This window comes from Schistocerca piceifrons, chromosome 1 (genome assembly GCF_021461385.2).
Source record: "Schistocerca piceifrons isolate TAMUIC-IGC-003096 chromosome 1, iqSchPice1.1, whole genome shotgun sequence".
NCBI classification, from domain to species: domain Eukaryota; kingdom Metazoa; phylum Arthropoda; class Insecta; order Orthoptera; family Acrididae; genus Schistocerca; species Schistocerca piceifrons.
The window spans coordinates 237,801,509-237,827,211 of NC_060138.1; the positions used below are offsets into that span (position 1 = coordinate 237,801,509).

The 25,703-nt window shown below is 42.0% G+C and overlaps 1 protein-coding gene across 1 annotated transcript in view; it reads left to right on the forward strand.

Annotated features, from left to right (window-relative positions):
- The window catches only part of LOC124804317 (4-coumarate--CoA ligase 1-like), a 73,363-nt gene that overhangs the window by 37,145 nt on the left and 10,515 nt on the right, over positions 1-25,703 (forward strand). Inside the window, exons 4-5 of the mRNA XM_047264745.1 lie at positions 8,954-9,232; positions 19,904-20,101. Of these exons, the coding sequence (XP_047120701.1) occupies positions 8,954-9,232; positions 19,904-20,101 (477 nt within the window). The remainder of the gene's footprint in view (positions 1-8,953; positions 9,233-19,903; positions 20,102-25,703) is intronic.

The window sequence follows — 25,703 nt, forward strand, 5'->3', positions numbered from 1 at the left end:
TTGAGGGCCTGAGGCAGCGAGCGGAGGACTTCATCAGTCTCCAGCATTGTGGTCTTCTGTGGTGTAGAACCGCTGGTAATGATCCAAGCAGACGTTGGCGATATCCCTTTGCGCTGTCAGCATTCTGTGAGACCTGCAGTGTTCATGGATCTTGTGACGGATGGCCTGCGGTTCACTCCTAATTCCCTCCTAGCTATCCTCTTGCCCAAGTGTGCCCTTAAGATGCCGTCGTGTAAGTGTAGTGATCTTCGCTTGCAATAGTGGAATGTGAAAATGACTTCCTGGTGACAGTGGTTGGGGGGATATATCCCAGTGTGACATAAAATGACACTACATAATGTGCCGTTTACTATGTCGATCATAGTGCTTCATCGCAAACGGCAGAGCGGGTTTTACGCAATCACACTGACAGGCCGTGGAAGGAAAACTGTTATGCCACCTCTCACATTTATCTATGTCTCTACTACCTTCTACCAACACTCCAGATCTTCAAGGAGCGTGACATTCATCTTTCACAGTCTCCTGCTCTGCCACATCCTGTGTCTTATGGGAAGATAGCGAACAGGTAGGCATCATTATCGGTAAAGACTGTCGGCCATACCTCAGCATATCTGCCGTAAGTACCTGGGAGACCTAGATACGGTGACTTGTTGAATGTCTGATAATGCAGGTATTTCCCTGTCTGACGCTGTGAACATTCCGCCAGGTATCGATGAGGTGTAGGCTCTGCACTAGCCTTTGTTTTCCCAGCACTTGCTAGAATGCGGCATTTGATCCTGCACTGAAAGGACACAATTGATTCGCCTCCTGGTATGATATGATCGTAGTTACCCTCTAATAAGGGCGCGGCCTCCTCTGGATAAAACCTTGAATGGTGTCTCCTTTTGTCCGTAACAGTGAGGGTGTTTATATTCAGATCCTGACGCTAAAGTCCTCCTGCTTATGGGAGATAGGTCACACCATTGATCATAATGTGTTCCTTCATGAGAATGGCCTTACCTCTGCCTTTTTCTATGCATGGATCCTGGCAAACCTCGTATCGATAACAAGCTGGGAATTGGTCGATGCATACTTTCTGCAGGAGTGTCATGTCAAGATTAGCCACTACAAGGGGCCACGAGACATCTACAGCTTGCTTCTTGAGCAGGTTGATGGGGAATCCAGTATCCTGGCATGGGGAGGCAATATCATTGGCACCATTGGGAGGGGTGAAGGTTGTAGGGGACCTGAAGAAGATCGCACCATCGTCAATGAGTTCTCTCCAATATCATTTAACTATAATGAAGTGATGCGGTTGCAACTTATTTTAGCTAGAGCAAGAAACCTAATGTGCTCGAAATCATCAGGCCACACAATCAGGCATCTATCAGAATTAACAGGGTGGATGAAGGTTTCAAAGACTAAATCCGTCAGTGGTCCATTGTCCAGAAGCATGGTGCTGTGAGAGGTCTCCTGTGAGTCCACTGCCGATCAAATACCAACTGAGGAACCAACAACCTTATTTTCATGCTGTGGGTGGTCACCATAATCAGGGTCGACATACTCTGCAGACATTGTCCAGCAAGTATCACATGGAGCCATTTGATCTCTCTTCCACCACTACGGTGTCCATCACTTTAGGACATGAGCATGAATGTTAAACAATGACTAGGGGTAAAAACTGGGGACAAAAGTTTCAGTACTCATCACCAAGTCTGTAGTGAACAACCTCTCCTTTGGAGCTGTTTCCCATTTGAATTGCAAGAATGGCGCTGTGTGTATTCGGACAGAGCTTACTGTCCGTCTGCAGTGCCCTGGCATTGTGTCACAGGCTGCCAAGGGTAGACTGAAGACCTCACTTCTGTCAACAGTCAGTGATCACACGGTACAGAACGGCGAATCCTCCCCCACCCCCACCCACCGAATTGTATGTCAATGGGAACACAACTGGACTGGGCGACATCTTCTCCTCTCCTCAGCAACAAATGCGTGATGTGACGTTGTCTACACGTTGATCTGAAATATCCCTTTTGCTCACAACCGCCGGCCGAAGTGGCCGTGCGGTTAAAGGCGCTGCAGTCTGGAACCGCAAGATCGCTACGGTCGCAGCTTCGAATCCTGCCTCGGGCATGGATGTTTGTGATGTCCTTAGGTTAGTTAGATTTAACTAGTTCTAAGTTCTAGGGGACTAATGACCTCAGCAGTTGAGTCCCATAGTGCTCAGAGCCATTTGAACCATTTTGCTCACAACCCGAACACATTTTCAGCTGACTGTCATAAATTATGATGGCATGGATTTTACCTATATGCAAATAGTACATGACGTGTTAAGTAAGGCTTCTAAGGTCTATTCACACCTGGCGCAGCCCATTTATTTTTACGTTGTATGAGTTATCAGAGTGTCATAGGGTCTCAGCGCTGTGCTCACCATCTCTTCTGCTACCTCAACAGCAGTTCGAACAAATGTGTCATCTCCTGGCCAACACCTGCATGTCCCAGTTTCGTGGTTGGTCCATTCGAATGTCTGAATGGAATGTCGTTCATCTTACAGAGGATCTTTTCACAAGCTGGTTCATCCACCAGCTTAGCGTAGACCTTATTGCTCATGACACCGTCGTGAATACCTACTAGCTAATGATGACTGATGCGAGCATCATCACATAAAAATTCTTCATCTTTCAGTGCTTTCGGTTGCTACTACTCGGAAGTAAAATAAAACCTCAGTGTGTGTTTCCGTTGTGAAAACGTCACGGTGTGACAAAGGAAGTAAGTTTCAAGGAGACGGAGGTGAGTGTAAACCACAAAATACCATCTGAGCACTATCATGGCAGGAACATAAACAGGATGTCCATACGCCACACTACCGAAAGCAGACTGCGTCACTTGGCTAGCCAGTCACGTTTCCCTAACAGTGTGGCATATGGAGGTTTGGATTGGTGCAAGGTGTATGCACAGATAGCCGAAACTGTAAAGGTGATTGCTTGCGATAATTTGGAAATGCGACTTCTAGTCCCAGTCCAGCACAAGCTTTCCTGTTTCATTAACAAGTAGTACAGTGCCGTCAAAACTGAGTTCATAATTTGCTAATCAATTTCGTACTATGTTGAAGTGTGCCGTGCAGAGTTAAAAAAATCATTTTTAACCCGTTAAAGCTATCAGTTTACTTTTTATACTCTCATTTGTAACAAAATAGATCTATTCTGGAATACCTGATTTCAAATTCGGGAGGACGACGGTTCAATCCCGCGTCCGGCCATCCTGATTTAGGTTTTCCGTGATTTCCCTAAATCACTCCAGGCAAATGCCGGGATGGTTCCTCTGAAAGGGCACGGCCGACTTCCTTCTCCATCCTTCCCTAATTCGATGAGACCGATGACCACGCTGTCTGGTCTCCTTCCCCAAAACAACCAACCAACCTGATTTCAAGCAATATGTTTTGCATGGTACCGTAACACTGCTATAAGGCAGACTGCATGCAGCACAAAATTCTGCTTCATTTGTTTGTGGTTCGTGGAGGCTCTTAATATGTCTCTCCACCGGCTTATGTACTCAAATATTTAAACTTTTGGTCCAATTCAAGTTTCAGACCATTTACAGAATTAGAGAATTCTTCCGACGCACATTATACTTCACAAAACAGGATAATGTAGTAGAATGTAGTGATGTATCCTATATTAAATGTCTGTAGGGCGCAAGGCATGAGGCTAGTTTAGGTGAAAGGGAAGTGGTTCAAGACTAGACAAAACGGATACAATCATTGACCTCTGACGCAATGACATAGGGCATATTGAGCTGGGCGTAATGATCTTGCTGTTGCAATGGCCAAGATAATCGGAGGTTGGCAACCCATCCCGTGTCGAGTCGTTATCATTACTCACTGTCAAGGTACTTATATTTTGATGAAAAATGTATTACAGGTATAGTATTACCTTTAATCTTAATTATTACAACGCACTTCATTGCTAGACTTATATTCATTACGATATGCCTTTAACAGATGTCTGAATATTGTGGACTGATCTTTCGTAACCGATAGTGTTTCAGATGAATTTTATTTAGTACTATTTTTGGCATTGAGACTGTAGATAAAAGGTAGTTGTCAGTATAACGTATTAACTTTTTTATTATATTTCTGATAAGTGATAGTTTTTACAAATAGTATAAACAAAATTTTTACATTTCAGCGTTTAGAAGAACTTGGAATAGTTCAACTGAGCAGTCGTCGTTTGTGATTTCAGGCGAAGCGATGCTATTTTTGGAGGAGACGACATTGTTTTGTTCACAACGGGGTTCTTCTGGGTCAGTGGAACGCTTTTCACGCTTTGGAGTATCGATACCGGCATGAAGTTCGTCGTGACGCCTGAGTTCAGTCCTCAAACTCTGCTGGAACACATCGAGATGTCTAAGGTTAGACACCAATTAAAAAGACAGTCTAAGTTTCAAGTATGGTTATTAGCACGTAGTATGTAATGCAACCGTACTCACCATTTCAGTCCCATACGTAATCTAAATAAAATATTAGTAAACGCCTTTTTCCCGCTTTTTTTAAAGCTCTTTCATAGTAGATTTCACACTGGTCTGGCTCATCGTCAGATAGGAATCGTTTCTAAAAGAAATACATTCCATTCACGTACGTATTTCGAAGCAGACCTGCTAATGTATAATTGCATGCGGTGTAACACGCATGGATTGTAGATAAGTAACAAAAAAATCATTCGGAAGTACGTTATTGAGGACTGAATAAAATGCAAGCAAAAAGTGTCCATCTCCTATTTTAGATTAACAGTTATGGAGTTGCTGCCGATCACAACCATACGGTGACTTGTTAAGAACAGTGCTTCCTGTTGCATCGAGCAAAGCCATTCTCGGCCCAAGCGCAACGGACGCTATCCTAAGATACGTAACACACACTATCAGCTCGTAGCGTAGTCCTTACGCCGCTCGTGATGTGAGGTTCTGCTGAAGTGCTCGTTGCTTGCAGTGCTTCTGTTAAGGGGTCTGTTGTGGATGAATCAGGCATGAAAAAATATTTACGCTTAAATTTCAAACTATTCAATACCTCTCGTTAATGATGAACGTGAATCAAAACATTTATTAGATTCGTAATTTGACACAAATATTCGTGTAACAAGTGACGTAGTCCAGTTGTATAGAGGGCTCGAAAGGTTTCAGCGGTCATCTCTTTTCACACAGAATATAAATCTGACACTCTTGTACACAGGTTTGTTTTAAACTGAATTATCTTGAATTCCTAATAGTTCGTAGACTTTCCATTTATCTCTCGTCACGACAAGACAGAGAGGAAGCTGAAAATTGGATCACATTTAGCACAATAATGACAGAAATTATAATTAATATCAATAGCACTCGTTATTTAATTTAGTGAGTAATAGTTTACAGATTCTGTGCTTTTCATACTTCTGTCCCACGTGCAGTTTGTAAAGTAGAAATATAGGGTGGAACTCTATAGATTGAAATTAACGTTAGAATTTGTTCGATGGTCGTCGTAAGGCCGCTGCAAACCTTGAAAAACTCTGAGTCCCGAAAGAAGTGATTTCTAAGCTTATCATGCGTAAAGAATGGCAAGAAATGAAAAACGAATCTTTCTAAAAGAGGGGCGCTAAATGATTCACCAATAGGTGGACGTAAGGGGAATGTTTAAAAGCACTGTGCCGTGGACTGAGTAAGAACCACATATTGGACTAGAAAGTGCAGGGATTGTAACAGCTATCTTTGATTTTAAAATTTCAGGGGACGAATGCACAAGTACAAATGGGTTAGAATTAAATTTAGCTATCTGGGCCAGTGTAGACGGAAAACTAATTACCTTTAGGTACCCATCGTTATAGAAGTTATGTCGACACTGTATGCTGCAATATTTGCGTCGCTAATAGTACCCTTAGGCACCGGTGCTGGTAGGGCGACGTAGGGTTGAAACAGAAGCATCAGTGTGCATTACAGTTGCAGATGGCCAACATGGGTCTGGAAAAGGCGGGCAGGGCTGTACTCGTAAAACTGTTTTACCAAAACAACAGCAATAGTCTGCTGCTCTTCGCGATATCGACGCATTAAAAGAACACAGAGAGATCTTCTTTCTCCATTAGGACTGAAGACACGATTTGTAAGTTCGAATTAACTTGCAATTTAGGAATTACTCCTTGAATATCTCAACGGCCAACTGCACTACAAATTGCTGAAGGAGTTACCGGTACGTTGGTTGCGAATGCTGGACACAGTGTGCGATTTCCAAGCAGTGCGCGATCTGTGCCACGGCAGCTACCGTTTTCAAAAGTGCCGCGAACAATTGTCCTGTAATCCCTAGTGCGGTTCCAGGCTGTCGTGGATGCAGATGTTTTTTGCCCTCCTGTAGCGTGATCGTTAACATGTGTGTGACTGAAACGGCAAAGAGTCAACCTAAGACCACTACCAGTTTGGTAACAACCTCACAGCTACCTGCTCAGCTTTGTTGAGCACGTTACAAATGTACCTGTCAGAACTTAGACACAAATTCAGTCCGGTGGCTGCTCCAGCGCCAGAAGGGAGGCAAATGCAACCCAAGTCGTGTCGAAGGTGTTGCCTAGTTGTCAGACGCTAGAGCAGCCATCAGGACCATTTGCTGTCAAAATATCTGGAGATATATTTCGAACGTGCTCAGCAAAGGTGCGTGGGTGGTATTGATGGTGTTGCCGAACTGGGAAGTCCTAGAGGGACACTTTGTTGCTTTATTCATGCACACGTTAATGTTGCAAACCCGCAGTATCGTGCCACAGGGTGGTAGAAAACAGTATCGTTGAAAAACCACAAGTGTTTCTCTCTGCTTCATATGTAAGTGACGAGTAAAACAGATGAAAGTGTTCTGGTGAAACGTGAAATGACCCACCCACTAATAATAATACTACTACACAGAAATTGCAGATTTTATTCACAAGTGAAAAATACCGTATTATTTTTCAGATCTACGAAGCAGAATCTTTAGATTTGTTAAGGTATATAAACTTTTAACTGCTCTGATGCGTCCTTTGCAGTGCAGGAATAAGTAGGTATCTGTTTCCTTCGGGTTCTGTATAATGATAAACGAAAACTAGCTGTCTTCTTTCTCTGTATTTCATGGCTAGATGATACCGAGCGAGGTGGCGCAGTGGTTAGCACACTGGACTCGCATTCGGGAGGACGGCGGTTCAATCCCGTCTCCGGCCATCCTGATTTAGGTTTTCCGTGATTTCCCTAAATCGCTTCAGGCAAATGCCGGGATGGTTCCTTTGAAAGGGCACGGCCGATTTCCTTCCCCATCCTTCCCTCACCCGAGCTTGCGCTCGGTCTCTAATGACCTCGTTGTCGACGGGACGTTAAACACTAATATCCTCCTCCTCCTCATGGCTAGATGACCTAGATAATTATGCTGGTATTATTTTGTTGGGTTTGGAAATTGGAGATATGTGGTAAGGTCTTATGGGACCAAACTGCTGAGGTTATCGGTCCCTAAGTTTACACGCTACTTAATCTAACTTCAACTCACTTACGCTAAGGACGACACACACACCCATGCCCGAGGGAGGACTCGAACCTCCGACGGAGGAAGCCGTGTGGACAGTGACAAGACGTCTCAGACCGCTCGGGTACCCCGCGCAGCTATTGGGATTGAAGCTGGCGTTCACACGCTTTTCTTTTGCAATTATTCTGCATCATAAGTGCTTCAGTAACCCTAGACCTTTCTTTTTCATGATCATTGGTGTCTCTTTAATACGCTTTCTCACTCATCACTGCATTAGCCTGTAAACTTGCGACACAATTCTTCTACATGCACCTGCACGAAATGTACCAGTTCTCATTTTACGATGCTATGTGTGTTTAAAATTGTCCTTAATAACAGAGTACATTCGATGATTTGTAATATTTTTTATGAAGTCCATTGTTTATACGCGTAAAGCGGCAAGAAGAAGCATCGAGACTTCGTTCCTAGTACCAAAGTAAAGCAGTAATTTCCCACTGTATACACGGAGATACCCAACACACCAACGAACACAACTTACAGTCTTCTACCTTGTGTAGTCTCACGAACAGTAACTTACACCTTACGGCACAAAGTCAACACAGAATCTTCGATCTGGTTCCATTTGCAAGCAGTAATCCGCAATGTGACAGAATAAACGTGTTGTTGAAAAACTTCGTAGTATGTAATCAGGAATTTAATTGAGTGATAGTGAAAAACCTGTGTTTTGCAGTAGTGAATCCACTTTTATAAGTCAATTAGTGACATAAATTTTATTTCTCCCCGATTCAATTCAGTTACTCTTCATCAGTTATCCGAGGTGTCCATAGCGATAGCTTATCAGCTTCCAAATTTATGGATTGGATTGTTTTGGGGGAAGAGAGCAAACAGCGAGGTCATCGGTCTCATCGGATTAGGGAAGTACGGGGAAGGAAGTAGGCCGTACCCTTTCAAAGGAACCATCCCGGCATTTGCCTGGAGCGATTTAGGAAAATCACGGAAAACCTAAATCAGGATGGCCGGACGCTGGATTGAACCGTCGTCCGCCCGAATGCGAGTCCAGTGTGCTAACCACTGTCCAAATTTATGGCGCGGCTCCCCTCCGTCAGAGGTTCGAGTCCTCCCTCGGGCATGCTTGTGTGTGTTGTCCTTAGCGTAAGTTAGTTTAAGTTAGATTAAGTAGTGTGTAAGCCTATGGACCGATTACCTCGGCAGTTTGGTCCCTTAGGAATTTACCACAAATTTTTCCAGATTTATGTCGTGGAAGACAGTTTTCAGTTATTGATTTTCTTGTAGTACGAGTCATTAAGATTCACAGCCTTATGAATTACGTATTTTACACTCTGCTGTATGCAAAATTTCTTGCGGTTAAACTTAATCTTGTTTCTTGTTGTGCAAAGCTTTCGAAATCTTGGTATTTTCTTAATTTGGCTACATTTTGGCCTTTAGTCTAGCATGAAGAGTAACAGGAAAGTTGTTTTACAGCCCACCGTTATGTTCATGCCGCCGAACCAGTGGGTCTCGCTTGCCCGACATTGTCCGGAGGACCGACTGCGGCCAGCGCTGCAGCAGGTGCGCGTCTGCATGACGGGGGGCGCCGCGCTCAAGGCGGAGGCGCACGCTTGGATAGAGGCGCGCACGGGCCGCCCGCTGACACAGTGGTACGGCCAGACAGAGGCCTTCCCGCTCTGCATGGTCGTCAGCCGCCAAGCGCCGGCGCCCCATGGCTCCGTGGGCCGCGTCAGCGCCGGGATGCAAGCCAAGGTACGTGCAGCACACAGCTACACGCTGGCCACGCGAGTGTCACCTCAGAGTGTCGCTTAATATTAGTTACGAAGAGATCACGGCAAGAGTCAACACCCCATTTTCCAGAGACTTTGCTCAGTAGACGTGGAGTCAAAATACACTACTGCCCATTAAAATTGTTACAACACGAAGATGACGTGCTACAGACGCGAAATTTAACCGACACGAAGAAGATGCTGTGATATGCAAATGATTAGCTATTCAGAGCATTCACACAAGGATGGCGCTGGTGGCGACACCTACAATGTGCTGACATGAGGAAAGTTTACAACCAATTTCCCATACACAAACAGCAGTTGACCGGCGTTGCCTCGTGAAACGTCGTTGTGATGCCTCGTGTAAGGAGGAGAAATGCGCACCATCACGTTTCCGACTTTGATAAAGGTCGGATTGTAGCCTATCGCGATTGCGGTTTATCGTATCGCAACACTGCTGCTCGCGTTTGTCGAGATCCAGTGACTGTTGGCAGAATATGCAATCGGTGGGTTCAGGAGAGTAATACGGAACGCCGTGCTGGATTCCAAAGGCCTCGTATCACTAGGAGTCGAGATGACAGGCATCTTATCCGCATGGCTGTAACGGATCGTGCAGCCACGTCTCGATCCCTGAGTCAACAGATGGGGACGTTTGCATGACAATAACCATCTGCACGAGCACTGCGAAGACGTTTTCAGCAGCATGGACTATCAGGTCGGAGATCATGGCTGCGGTTACCCTTGACGCTGCATCACAGACAGAAGCGCCTGCTATGGTGTACTCAACGACGAGCCTGGGTGCACGAATGGCATAATGCATTTTTTCGGATGAATCCAGGTTCTGTTCACAGCATCATGATGGTCACATCCGTGTTTGGCGACATCGTGGTGAACGCACATTGGAAGCGTGTATTCGTCATCGCCATACTGGCGTATCATCCGGCGTGATGGTATGGGGTGCCATTGGTTACACGTCTGGTCACCTCTTGTTCGCATTGACGGCACTTTGAACAGTGACGTTACATTTCAGATGTGTTACGACCCGTGGCTCTACCCTTCATTCGATCCCTGAGAAACCCTACATTTCAGCAGGATAATGCACGACCGCATGTTGCAGGTCCTGTACGGGCCGTTCTTGATACAGAAAATGTTCGACTGCTGCCCTGGCCAGCACATTCTCCAGATCTCTCACCAATTGAAAATGTATGGTCAATGGTGGCCGAGCAACTGGCTCGTCACAATACGCCAGTCACTACTCTTGATGAACGGTGGTACCGTGTTGAAGCTGCATGGGCAGCTGTACCTGTAGACGCCATCCAAGCTCTGTTTGACTCAATGCTCAGGGGTATCAAGGCCGTTATTACGGCGAGAGGTGGTTGTTCTGGGTGTTGATTTCTCAAGATCACGCAAACCGCGTTAAAATGTAATCACATGTCAGTTCTAGTATAATATATTTGTCCAATGAATACCCGTATTTCTTCTTGGTGTATCCATTTTAATGGCCAGTAGTATAAGTGAACTCATGGATCAGCTTATACGTAGATACTCGACCGTTTCTGAGAAACACGAGGTCAAAGTTTTCGACACTTTTGGGAGAAGTTTATACTCTTTTACCGCGTGATGTTCTAGACGAAATGGTGCTAGAGTAGTTAGAGTAGCAGCTTCTTAATTTTACGCCCTGTGTTCGAAACCCGATTATTACTTTTATTTTGGTTTTTATCTAAGTACCCATGTATGTAGAATATTACTACACGAATGTTTCCCACTGTATATTGATATAACGTTGTCCTTATTCGTCTACTACTTCAATCTCAGATGAATGAATTAAAAAAGAAAAAAAAGCTTTGCGATTGTTTTTGGTGAAATTCATGTAGGGTATCTTGATTCATAATCAGCTACAAGCGCCATTTTTGTTAAAAAATGAGACGTTACTCACGATTTACCGCGAAATTTTCGCGAATGTTAACGGCAGTTCTTTCCCGAATGAAATTCACACGATGAAATGTCACTGTGGCAAACCTGCTTTCACGCTATGCTCGTACTGGTCGGAATACCTGTATTTCGAATGTGTCTGCAACCGGTGTCATCCAAGGGAATGCACCAAATCTTCATGAAGAACAAAAATATGAAAAAATATAATAAATAATAGAAGTATCGATATGACAATGAAACATCAGACATGAGAATTGAAAAGGGTTTTAAGCCCTAAGCATATCATAAACATATATATTATATAGTAAATATGTAATATTTTTCGTGAAATCCAGTTGTGATTTTATGATTAATATTGAAACCCAGGTAACAGGTTCATGATGAGAAAGGATCAAACATCAACATTGCTCATTCTTTTCACCAAATAAACATTTATTTAAGAAAAACATACTAAGCAGTTAAATTTCAGATTAATAATATGAAAACCACCAGAATTATAGTGACATATAAAATGACAAACTAGTGAAACTAACCAATATAAGCAAAAGGGAACAGTATTCAATAAACCCAAAACATCTGACTTTGTGAAAAGTAAGAATTAAATTTGAATTGCACAGTAAAGGGAAACTACATTTACCAAATACAGAGCACATCCGATTTTATGAAGAACAGTTACTAGTGGGTTTGGACACTCTTCTTTTATGAACAGTAAGAGGATAATTTGCAAAGGTTCCTGAGTTAATCTCGCTAAATTCCACAGCCTACAACCCTCGCGGCAGTCGCTCAACCCAGGTATAGCTCCAAGGAACAAGACGTCTACTCAACTTACGTCAGGTATAACAGACGACGGGGCAAAGCGCTCTCGCGGCAATAACGTAGACCTAGGGCGATGGGCAGGATGCCGCCAAGGTAGCGGCCCAGAACTCACGGCTGCATACACCAAGGTAGACTAGCGTGTTTCGCAATCAGCTGTGAACATAAATCACAAGCGATACAGCACCGTAATAGCAGACTATACACTAACAAATGATGAGACCAGCTTCAGCACGACAAATACAATTCGTAACCTTAGATAAAGCAATTAGTTAAAGCCAAACTTAAATACATAAACTAATGTAGTACACAGGATGGTCCATTGATCATGACCGGGCCACATATCTCACGAAATAAGCGTCAACGTAAAAATTACAACGAACGAAAATTGTCTAGCTTGAAGGGGGAAAGCAGATGGCGCTATGGTTGGCCCGCTAGGTGGCGCTCCCATAGGTGAAACGGATATCAAATGCGGTTTTTTTAAATAGGAACCCCCCTTTTTATTACATATTCGTATAGTACGTAAAGAAATATGAGTGTTTTAGTTGGACCACTTTTTTCGCTTTGTGACAGATGGCGCTGTAATAGTCAGAAACATATGGCTCACAATTTTAGACGAAGAGTTGGTAATAGGTAGATTTCTTAAATTAAAATACAGAACGTGGGTTCGTTTCAACATTTTATTTCGGTTGCTCCAATGTGATACTTGTAGCTTTGTGAACTTATCATTTCTGAGAACCCATGCTGTTACTGCGCGATTACCTGTAAATACCACGTAAATACAATAAATACTCAAAACAATGTCTGTCAACCTCAATGCATTTGGCAATACGTGAAACGACATTCTTCTCAACAGCGAGTAGTTTGGCTTCCGTAATGTTGGCACTTGCATTGACAATGCGCTGACGCATGTTGTCAGGCGTTGTCGGTGGATCACGATAGCAAATATCCTTCAACGTTCCCCACAGATAGCAACCCGGAGACGTAAGATCCGGTGAACGTGCGGGCCATGGTATGGTGCTTCGACGACCAATCCATCTGTCATGAAATATGCTATTCAATTCCGCTTGAACTGCATGCGAGCTATGTGCCGGACATCCATCATGTTGGAAGTACATCGCCTTTCTGTCATGCAGTGAAACATCTTGTAGTAACATCGGTAGAACATTACGTAAGAAATCAGCATAAGTTGCACCATTTAGATTGCCATCGATAAAATGGGGCCAGTTATCCTTCCTCCCATAATGCTACGCCATACATTAACCCGCCAAGGTCGCAGATGTTCCACTTGTCACAGGCATCGTGGATTTTCCGTTGCCCAATAGTGAATTTTATGCCGCTTTACTTTACCGCTGTTGGTGAATGACGCTTTGTCGCTAAATAGAAGGCGTGCAAAAAATCTGCCATCGTCCGGTAATTTCTCTTGTGCCCAGTGGCAGAACTGTACACGACGTTCAAAGTCGTCGCCATGCAATTCCTGGTGCATAAAAATATGGTACGGGTGCAGTCGATGTTGATGTAGCATTCTCAACACCGACGTTTTTGAGATTCCCGATTCTCGCGCAATTTGTCTGCTACTGATGTGCGGATTATCCGCGACAGCAGCTAAAACACCTACTTGGGCACCATCATTTGTTGCAGGTCGTGGTTGACGTTTCACATGTGGCTGAACACTTCCTGTTTCCTTAAATAACGTAACTATCCGACAAACGGTCCGGACACTTGTATGTTATCGTCCAGGATACCAAGCAGCATACATAGCACACGCACGTTGGGCATTTTCATCTCAATAGCCATACATCAACACGATATCGACGTTTTCCGCAATTGGTAAACGGTCCATTTCAACACGGGTAATGTATCACCATGCAGATACCGTCCGCACTGCTGGAATGTTACATGATACCACGTACTTAGACGTTTGTGACTATTACAGCGCCATCTATCAAAAAGCGAAAAAAGTGGTCCAACTAAAACATCCATATTTCTTTACGTACTACACGAATATGTAGTAAAAAATGGGGGTTCCTATTTAAAAAAAACGCAGTTAATATCCGTTTGGCCTATGGCTGCGCCATCTAGCGGGCCAACCATAGCGCCATCTGGTTTCCCCCTTCAAGCTAGACGAGTTTCGTTCTTTGTAGTTTTTCTGTTTGATGCGTATTTCGTGAGATATTTGGCCCAGTAGCTATCAATGGACCGACCTGTATAAACCCCTTCACAAGTCTTTTAATAAGATCAGGAAAACTCACTAAAATTGACAGAGATACTTAGAATGCACTTTGTGGTTCATAGTGAAAACATACGCCTCTGTCTAGGTAAGATGATAAGAGAGTACACGTAACTGAGAAGGTGCAGTACAAACAGAGCAGTTGCAGTTAAACCGCATGAGGCATGAATAACAATTTCTAAAAAAAAGTCTCAGCAAACACTCGTTAAAGCAGAAAATTTTACTCAGTGATGACCCTACGAAATTCAGTTATGACTAAAACACATCAACTTACTAAATTACATTTAGGTTTCAAATTCATAGTCAGTACCTGATACAATAGCGTAACATTGCCACCGGGTACAGTGGCAGTCACCGGTGTTACCACTTCAATTCATAACATCGCACCCAACATCGCACCCCAAGCGGGTGTACACAAGCGGTTTACCAATTAACAGAATCACGTGGCTTCAAAAAAGATGTACTAACAACCATTGGTCACTTTCAATCTAAGGCAAATTAGAATGTCAGTAGGCAGTATGCTACGGCGCACTCTCACCACCGTCAGTTATCCATTTAACGCGTTTTAAAATAGCGGAAGGAGGTTCCCGTCACCCCAATTCCAGAGGACGACCTTCGTCACCTTGGCCACTGTTTGACAAGTCGCTCGGCGATTCTGCTGGGTACATGCGTTGTTCAACTCAAGTCTGCCCAGCCAAACACAGCCAATAGGCACTGCTGCTCCAGCCCCCCTCCTTCTGTCACGTGCCGTTCACAACCTCCCTACCTCAACCAGGAAAACCAAAGATGCGTCACAATGAAGTGACTATCGATACCAGTGCCAGAGGTAGCGCGACGTTGACCGCTTATTCACCATTTCGTCTGAGGAAATTGTCTGGTAAAAGGCACATAAAGTACATCGAAAACATTGACCGTCGGTTTTTCAGAAACTGTCGAGTATCTACCGATAAGCCGAGACACGTATTCGCTCGACTCCTCTTCCGCTAAGTGAAATTCCTGGGAAACTGGGTGATGACACTTGCCATGCTCTCCTCTTTAGCTACATATGCCAGTGTTAATTTTCACAATTGCAGTCGAAATGACGAGTACTTCATTTGTAGTTGTACCTTTCTGGATTTCGGCCATCTATCACAACCAGCGGAAAAATGTTCCTATCGAAGCACAAAAAGGACGAACATGCTCCTGTTTATTAAAGACTCGAACTGGAAAGTTGGATACCAGCTGCCTCATTCTACCAACACAACTTTTAAACAAAAATTTTCCCGAGTATTGTGGCAAGCGAACAAATTCGCATCCTTTTTAACGTGCAACCCACCTCTGACTGTCACAAGCTCCATCCTATAAGTCGCTCACACCAATCCACTCCAAGTTGCCCTTTCTCGATCACTCATTCAGCCCAGCTCATTGCAGTTATCTCTTTGTGTCTAACTATCTTGCAGCCGCAGTCTGCTTCGCTTTATCCTACTAATACTGTCATTGTCACTGTCTTGCTCTTCCTCTCTCTCTCTCTTACTGCTACTATCTCGCTTGATCCTTCCCACTACTGCTGTCTCTTCTGCCAATAACTCTCTTCCGCGTTTTCATTGTCATACACTCTGTCGCTCATTTCACTGCCACTCACCCACTGCCATTTTCTTCGTCTCATTTTTCCTCTCCCACTGGTACTGTCTCTTTAACTCTTTTCCTAGCGCTGTTCTGTCACAATCACTATGTTCCACTGCCACTGTGTCCCACTATTTCTCTCACACTCCATGTGCGTACTTCGATCTTCTACACCGTAACCGGTGTGTACTAACCTCCAGTATTTATTATTTATTCGTCTCTTTTCCACCGCCACTCTCTCGTTCTCCCTCAGCATAAAAGGCGCAAATATGTTCGCATGCCAAAATATTTGGGAACATTTTTTAAGCTGCTGAGGAAGGTAGAATGAGGCAATGGGTACAACATTTTCCACTATCTTAAACCGGAGCGTATTAGCCACTTTGTAGCTTCAGTATTGAAATAAGCAGTTCGTAGCGATCTATAGCAACAGTTGCAGATCGATGTATGCTAGCAAACAGTAACAATAGTGGTATGAGAGGCGAGCAGTATTAAAGGAACATACGTTCCCGTATGTCTAAAATGAGTTAGTTAAATTTAATCTCAAAAAGTAATAAACTGAAATGACTCGTTGAAGGACAAATAGGAATTAAAAAGGCAGTGCTATGGCTGGAATATGCGGTCAGTAATTTGTAAATCTAATTATACAAATATGTAAACAACATAAAATTGAAGAAAACATGTTATGAACCAGAACATTTAAATACAATAACAAAGAAGAACAATAATATGGGTTATAGTGAAAAGAGTGCGAAGAAAAGTGTAAAACAGATTTGCACATTCGTCAAATCAAAACAACAGAGAAAGTATTTTAAAGCAGAACGTCGAAAAGCTCAAGGAAATGTTTGTCATTGAAGTCTAGATTTTCGTTTATAATAGGTGAGGCCTATGATGTGAGTAAATTTCGATTTCTTCAAACGTATGAAGAAATAGTCCTTTAGGTGCATTTCGTAAAATTTTCATATTGCTAGAAATGCAAGCTTCAGAGTGATTATGCTCATCACCTTTTAATGTACTTGATCCAGACTGTTATAATTAATTTCAAATATTATATTGAGCTCACTGATTTTTCTAGTAATGTTTTCAAAAATAAATAAAACATTTAGTCTATGGGGATAAGAAAGGTGGTTGGCAGTGGCCCTGATTAATAAACCACCGACATTTACCCTACCTGTCTAGGGAAACCACAGAAAACCCAAATCAGGATGGCGAGAAAGAGCAGATCCGTGAATATGTGGTCAGCGTCTTGACAGATACACTGCGTCATTCGGTAAATCCCTGTTGCATAATATTCCTTTATTTACACACAACTTGTTTCAGGTAACTTGCAATATAAAACATAGTTTCGTTCTTCATTGTTGCTCACAGGATACCCACCGATGACTTCTAGACAATGTATTTTTTGTTTCTTTTTCCTGGGTTCTTGTAGCTCTAAACTGGCCCTTTTTCTAGGATTATGTACAGAATTCTTAGTGCAGTACTTAGTAATATTCCCCCTGATATGCACCACAAGTGGTGGATGTAATCACTTGCTACAATGATGATGATCAGTTTCTTAAATGGCTCTTTACAATGATCTCGACTACTACTTCCAATTATTATTCTTGTGGCGCTTTTCTGCACTTTAAAAATCATGTCTATGTTTCGTGCCTTCGATCCCCAGAAAAGAATCCCATAGTTAAAAAGTGGACATAGTATGTCACCACAAGACATCAGCTAGTGCAAACTAATGCTAACATTCTAAGAGCATAACGTACTGGTGACATACATTTTGGCCAGTATATTTGTATGTTTGTTCCACGTTATCTGCCAACCAATGCTGATCGATAAAAACTTTGTGTTTGTTACATAGTCTATAGATTTATCATCTATGCTTAGAATGACAGTGTTGCTTCTCCTTTATGGTATAGTACATAATGTCCGTTGTCCTAATGTTCAAAGTCAATTTATTATGTATTGTCCAGTTGCAAACATTCTTAAGGGTTTCATTTTCTATCTGTAACAGGCGTTCTGATGTTTCATCAGTTACTATGATCTTTGTGTCATCGGCAGTGAGAACATTTTCTCCATGACTTGCGTCGTCTGGAAAGTTATTGATATGTATACTAAGAACTAAACTGAAACCAATACACTAGCCTGACGTATACCTACGTTTATTCATTTCATGTCTGACAGTTGGTTTACTAAAAATTTACCATCAGCAGTCTTGTAAACTATCTCTACTTTTTGCACCCTGTTTTGCAAAGTAAGACTGAACTCTTATACATAGCGCTTCTAGCTTTCTCCATAGCATTTAATGTTCACGAGTTCAAAACCCTTGGACAAGTGTAAGAAAATGTCCGTAACACAATCATCCCTGTCAAGAGTTTCAAGTATCACTTTTATGTACTCTGTAATTGCCAGTACTGTACTTCTCTCATTTCTGAATCAAACTGTGCTTCATTAAAGAGGTTATCAATTTAAAGTAAGCACTATCTTGTCAAAAACAACATCAACGATTAATTTTGAGCACATCAGTAATGTTTTCCAGTAAATATAACCACAATTCAAACTTAATAAGAACGCCTGAAGAAACTCTCCACCCTGCTCACTTCCTACTCCCGCCTTAGAGTACCACTGTCCACCACCTCTACAACAACCTCTAAACCTTCTGCACGTCCCGTCATAGCCCACAAACCCTATCTCGCAGACCTTCTACATTTACCTCACCCGCCAAAACTACCTGCCACCACAACACAGAATGCAGAACATTAACAGATCCGACGCACAATCACGAACTTTTCGTTCAAAAGTCTTAGCCACGTAGTCTTTTCCAAAGGACTCACTTTTTTACCCACTCCGAAATTCAATCATGCGGAACTTGTTAAAGACCTTTTCTCCTCCTCCCAGTCCCGATGGTGGAAACACTTTTTCGCTACCAACCCTTCCAATCAGACTCTATAAGGAATCGTTAGTGATGCAAGTGAAGAAAAACATTACCTAATTAATAAATGTATCTTGTTCACGTTGTTTGGCTTGTGTAGAGTTTTTGGTTGTTATTAGCTCCAACTGCAGTCAAAAATAAGCTTAAAATAGATGTACAAAAATTTGCAATATGCAGCTATCACCAGTTTCGACTTTTATGGTGTACCAGTTCCCAATTAAGTAAACTAACTTATTTGGTGCATAGTATACCCTACTGTGATCCAATACTTCACAGATTATGTTAGCCACTTCAAGGAACTGCAAAAAACGAGGTAAATACGCTAAATTTACACGATCAGATTATAATGTGTGTATAGAATGAGCAATTTTAGATATCAAGGGAATTTTTTAAGCTGGCTAAATTTTCAGTGAAGTTGTTCCATTCCAATTTGGTATGTTTAATACTAGTAATCATCCACTTCTTTCCATATGTCTTTAGCTAAAATGTGGTATTCAAGCGTCAACTTTAGGTTACAATATCTTCGGATGTAATTAACATTTTACAATGCAACAAACGGCACTGATTACATATTTGTTTATATGTTCAGATGTGCTAACAAAACTAACGGGGTTCCATTTAAAAAAACGTAGGTTTGTGTTAAAAAACATACTTCCGTGCATTTTTGTATGGTTTGTATTAAACAATTACACTAGCCCCTCTCCTCACGTTCGGTCTGTGGAATCGGTTCGTCAGTATTTGATGTGGTTTACGAAATATATCCAGCGGTAACGTTAGGTGACTCACTCTGTATATGTTCACATTACTACACAGTTAAAAAAAAGAGCAATTCTTGGTTTAAGAATGTTCGGGTCATCTGAAAAAACGCTGTTCTCTCCTACGTGTTATGTCTCTGCCGTCTTCCTACCAGAGAATTGATGCATGTTGGTCTTGCGGTTTATGAAGTTAGCGCGTGGCAAAGTAAATCCATTTTTCGCATGGGCAGGAACCGATAGTACGGGTAATCGTGGTGTTTACCAGAACAAACGATTAAAATGAAAGCCTGCTGGGTTTCACGGGAGAAATTTCTCCAGGTATTTGTCCTGGACTCAGTGCTAGGCGTTAATTGAAGTGTTGGCTCTGTGCGCTCCTAAGATTTTGGACTGCTCTGTCCGCAGGTATTGGACTTACAGACCGGGAAGCGTCTCGGTCCAGGAGTCGACGGCGAGCTGTGCTTCAAAGGATGGGGCTTCTCAGAGGAGTACACGGACAAGGAAGGCTGGGTCCACACTGGAGACGTGGGCCACTATGATGCGGATGGCAACTTCTACGTCGTCGACAGAGTAAAGGAACTCGTCAAATACCGCGGTGTCCACGTGAGTTCTAGTTCTGGAGACTAGAATCCTATCCTATTCTCTGCTACGTACATTAGATTTACTCGTTGCGAGTAATAACTGCAACAGTTTTCCACATTACTTCGTGTAAAACTATCCTCTTGCTTCTAAAGCATACTTGAGCGTAAAATTGAATTAAAAATATATATAAACTTCATTAAAATACACAAGATTGTCGCTTGTAGAGTTCTCATAATTTCAAGACAGAATTGTTTCAGAATATTTTTTAAAACAATTTGTTTCAATAAGTAAAGGAAGGAAGTCTTTAATTCGTGTATTGTATGGGAGTATAAATGATTGATACACTCTTAATGCACATGTATTTCAGTCTACTTTTGCTTCACCTCTACTGCCAGTCTTTTTTTTGTGCTCAGAGATATATGCAAGTAAAATGTGCCTAGCACGTGCCGTGTGGCGACTGTATACAATATGGCAACTTCTCCTTCACAAATACATCGAAATTAGCTTTTAAAATTAAAGATACTTGTTAAATGAATGATGATGGCAGTAAATTGGAAAATTTGGTAATGTAGTTTATAGCAGGAAGTTCAGTTGTAGTGGTAAATTCACCAAAATTTTCTATGAACAAATGGACGATCATTTATTCATTACAAAGCACACGAAATCCTTATACATTATCTTGTGCCACATCTTTTTTTCTTCTACAACACTGTATCATTGCCCTTTTAAATAACATATTTACTTGCATAAGAACATCACGCTGGGTACACAAGCTCTTTAACTATTCCTATTAAATTTTAACTCATAAACAACATAGATTCACTTAAAACTACTTCCAGCATTGATGATTAGTTTCTGACATCTTCTATAGAGCCTCCACCTATCTCCCGCTCAACATGTCACCAACCTGTCAAATGAAAGCAAGTGTGACACTTTCGTTCAACTCACTACCTTCACTTCAATCCAAAGTCCACACATTGTAGTTGTTGTTGTGGTCTTCAGTCCTGAGACTGGTTTGATGCAGCTCTCCATGCTACTCTATCCTGTGCAAGCCTCTTCATCTCCCAGTACCTACTGCAACCTACATCCTTCTGAATCTGCTTAGTGTATTCATCTCTTGGTCTCCCTCTAAGATTTTTATATCCCTCTACGATTTTTACCCTCCACGCTGCCCTCCAATACTAAATTGGTGATCCCTTGATGCCTCAGAACATGTCCTACCAACCGATCCCTTCTTCTGGTCAAGTTGTGCCACAAACTTCTCTTCTGCCCAATCCTATTCAATACCTCCTCATTAGTTATGTGATCTACCCATCTAATCTTCAGCATTCTTCTGTAGCACCACATTTCGAAAGCTTCTATTCTCTTCTTGTCCAAACTATTTATCGTCCATGTTTCACTTCCATACATGGCTACACTCCATACAAATACTTTCAGAAATGACTTCCTGACACTTAAATCTATACTCGATGTTAACAAATTTCTCTTCTTCAGAAACGCTTTCCTTGCCATTGCCAGTCTACATTTTATATCCTCTCTACTTCGACCATCATCAGTTATTTTGCTCCCCAAATAGCAAAACTCCTTTACTACTTTAAGTGTCTCATTTCCTAATCTAATTCCCTCAGAATCACCAGACTTAATTCGACTACATTCATTTATCCTCGTTTTGCTTTTGTTGATGTTCATTTTATATCCTCCTTTCAAGACAATGTCCATTCCATTCAACTGCTCTTCCAAGTCCTTTGCTGTCTGTGACAGAATTACAATGTCATCGGCGAACCTTAAAGTTTTTATTTCTTCTCCATGCATTTTAATACCTACTCCGAATTTTTCTTTTGTTTCCTTTACTGCTTGCTCAATATACAGATTGAATAACATCGGGGAGAGGCTACAATCCTGTCTTACTCCCTTCCCAACCACTGCTTCCCTTTCATGTCCCTCGACTCTTAGAACTGCCATCTGGTTTCTGTACAAATTGTAAATAGCCTTTCGCTCCCTATATTTTACCGCTGTCACCTTTAGAATTTGAAAGAGAGTATTCCAGTCGACATTGTTAAAAGCTTTCTCTAAGTCTACAATGCTAGAAATGTGGTGTTTTGTCTTTCATTAATCTTTCTTCTAAGATAAATCGTAATGTCAGTATTGCCTCACGTGTTCCAGTGTTTCTACGGAATCCAAACTGATCTTCCCCGAGGTCAGCTTCTACTAGTTTTTCCATTCATCTGTAAAGAATTCGTGTTAGTATTTTGCATCTGTGGCTTATTAAACTGATTGTTCGGTAATTTTCACGTCTGTCAACACCTGCTTTCTTTGGGATTGGAATTATTATATTCCTCTTGAAGTCTGAGGGTATTTCACCTGTTTCATACATCTTGCTCACCAGATGGTAGAGTTTTGTCAGGACTGGCTCTCCCAAGGCTGTCAGTAGTTCTAATGGAATGTTGTCTACTCCCAGGGCCTTGTTTCGACTCAGGTCTTTCAATGCTCTGTCAAACTCTTCACGCAGTATCGTATCTCCAATTTCATCTTCATCTACATCCTCTTCCATTTCCATAATATTGTCCTCAAATACATCGCCCTTGTATAGACCCTCTATATACTCCTTCCACCTTTCTGCTTTCCCTTCTTTGCTTAGAACTGGGATCCATCTGAGTTCTTGATATTCATACAAGTCGTTCTCTTATCTCCAAAGGTCTCTTTAATTTTCCTGTAGGCAGTATCTATCTTACCCCTAGTGAGATAAGCCTCTACATCCTTGCATTTGTCCTCTAGCCATCCCCGCTTAGCCATTTTGCACTTCCTGTCGATCTCATTTTTGAGACGTTTGTATTCCTTTTTGCCTGCTTCATTTACTGCATTTTTATATTTTCTCCTTTCATCAATTAAATTCAATATTTCTTCTGTTACCCACCGATTTCTACTAGCCCTCGCCTTTTTACCTACTTGATCCTCTGCTGCCTTCACTACTTCATCCCTCAAAGCTACCCATTCTTCTTCTACTGTATTTCTTTCCCCATTCCTCTCAATTGTTTCCTTGTGCTCTCCCTGAAACTCTGCACAACCTCTGGTTCTTTCAGTTTATCCAGGTCCCATCTCCTTAAATTCCCCCCTTTTTGCAGTTTCTTCAGTTTTAATCTACAGGTCATATCCAATAGATTGTGGTCAGAGTCCACATCTGCCCCTGGAAATGTCTTACAATTTAAAACCTGGTTCCTAAGTCTCTGTCTTACCATTACATAATCTATCTGATACCTTTTAGTATCTCCAGGCTTCTTCCATGTATACAACCTTCTTTCATGATTCTTAAACCAAATGTTAGCTATGATTATGTTGTGCTCTGTGCAAAATTCTACCAGGCGCCGCCCTCTTTCATTTCTTAGCCCCAATCCATATTCACCTACTACGTTTCCTTCTCTCCCTTTTCCTACACTCGAATTCCAGTCACCCATGACTATTAAATTTTCGTCTCCCTTCACTATCTGAGTAGTTTCTTTTATTTCATCATACATTTCTTCAATTTCTTCGTCGTCTGCAGAGCTAGTTGGTATATAAACTTGTACTACTGTACTAGGTGTGGGCTTCGTATCTATCTTGGCCACAATAATGAGTTCATTATGCTGTTTGTAGTAGCTTACCCGCATTCCTATTTTCCTATTCATTATTAAACCTACTCCTGCATTACCCCTATTTGATTTTGTGTTTATAACCCTGTAGTCACCTGACCAGAAGTCATGTTCCTCCTGCCACCGAACTTCACTAATTCCCACTATATCTAACTTTAACCTATCGATTTCCCTTTTTAAATTTTCTAACCTACCTGCCCGATTAAGGGATCTGACATTCCACGCTCCGATCCGTAGAACGTCAGTTTTCTTTCTCCTGATAACGACATCCTCTTGAGTAGTCCCCGCCCGGAGATCCGAATGGGGGATTATTTTACCTCCGGAATTTTTTACCCAAGAGGACGCCATCATCATATAACCATACAGTAAAGCTGCATGCCCTCGGGAATAATTACGCCTGTAGTTTCCCCTTGCTTTCAGCCGTTCGCAGTACCAGCACAGCAAGGCCGTTTTGGTTATTGTTACAAGGCCAGATCAGTCAATCATCCAGACTGTTGCCCTTGCAACTACTGAAAAGGCTGCTGCCCCTCTTCAGGAACCACACGTTTGTCTGGCCTCTCAACAGATACCCTTCCGTTGTGGTTGCACCTATGGTGTATCGCTGTGGCATGCAAGCCTCCCCACCATCGGCAAGGTCCATGGTTCACAGTTATTACTGTGTATTACCATGACTTTATCTGTCTCTCTCATGAGTCGAAGCTTTGATCAGTCCAACGAACACAAATATACGTTTCTTCACTTACTACTGTTCTTCTGCTGTCTGAATCACCTGTGGGGGTTTGCTTTGTTTTTATGATTTCACATTGATATTATTTTCTCTAGCCATACTACTTGAGTAAAAAATTAATAAACGTAAACAGTTCACACGTTTATATGAAATTTACGTATATCAGATAACATAAATAACGTTTTTGAAATCTCAGTTATTAAACCAAGTAGCGTGGTCCAGATTGAGCGATTTTTCGGTAGGATAACTTGCTGGAAAGTCAATTTGATGGCACTATCTGGACGACGCCACTTGGTTGAATACCTGGGAACATTTGAAAACCACATTTCGTAAGGAAAGCATAAAATTGCACACAAATAGCATTAATTTAAAAATATGTAAGTAAATAAACACTCGCCGGCCTGAGTGGCCGAGCGGTTCTAGGCGCTGCAGTCTGGAACCGCGCGACCGCTACGGTCGCAGGTTCAGATCCTGCCTCGGGCATGAATGTGTGTGATGTCCTTAAGTTAGTTCCGTTTAAGTAGTTCTAAGTTCTAGGGGACTGATGACCTCAGAAGTTAAGTCCCATAGTGCTCAGAGCCATCTGAATCATTTGAAATAAACACTCAATGACAACTCCCGTCGCAGAAACATTGCGCTACAGCTATAAAACAACTGTTGTATAACGCAACTAAGGAATTGTGTTCCTAGGAAGACAACACTATGTCTTGGAACTAGTTGAGGCCCTTGTTCCGTATTTTACGGTAACCTGTGTTACCTAAATACATAAACGCTAAAACATTGTTTGTGCATCTTCAACTACCGTGTTGTAAACAAGTCTGCCACTGACAAGACTGCATGACACATGAATGAGACAGCGTTTTTGAAGTACATTGTGACGAGCGCTGCAACAGAACAGTACTCGCCTTTCTAACAATAAGTTCAGCGATTATGTTATTTCAAAATTTCTGTGATTGAAATGATGAAGTTCAAGCGAAGTAAATGCATTAGCCCACCTACTGTCTCTTCTGAGGTATGATACTTCTGAAACAATACTGGTAAACTTCTTTATTTATGTGGAAATTGTGTCACTTGCGGTTGATAAATACGTTGTACGACTAGTATCTCCTTCTAGACTGCATCTTCGGCACGGAGCCTAACTTTTGCCTATCATCAAAGCTTTGGCAGTTAAAGCAGCTCTCAATGTTAGGAACGTATTTCCTAACTGTAAAGCAGATAAAACCTGTTGTATGTGCTCGGTCAACTGTGGTAATTAGAAATTAAGAATGAT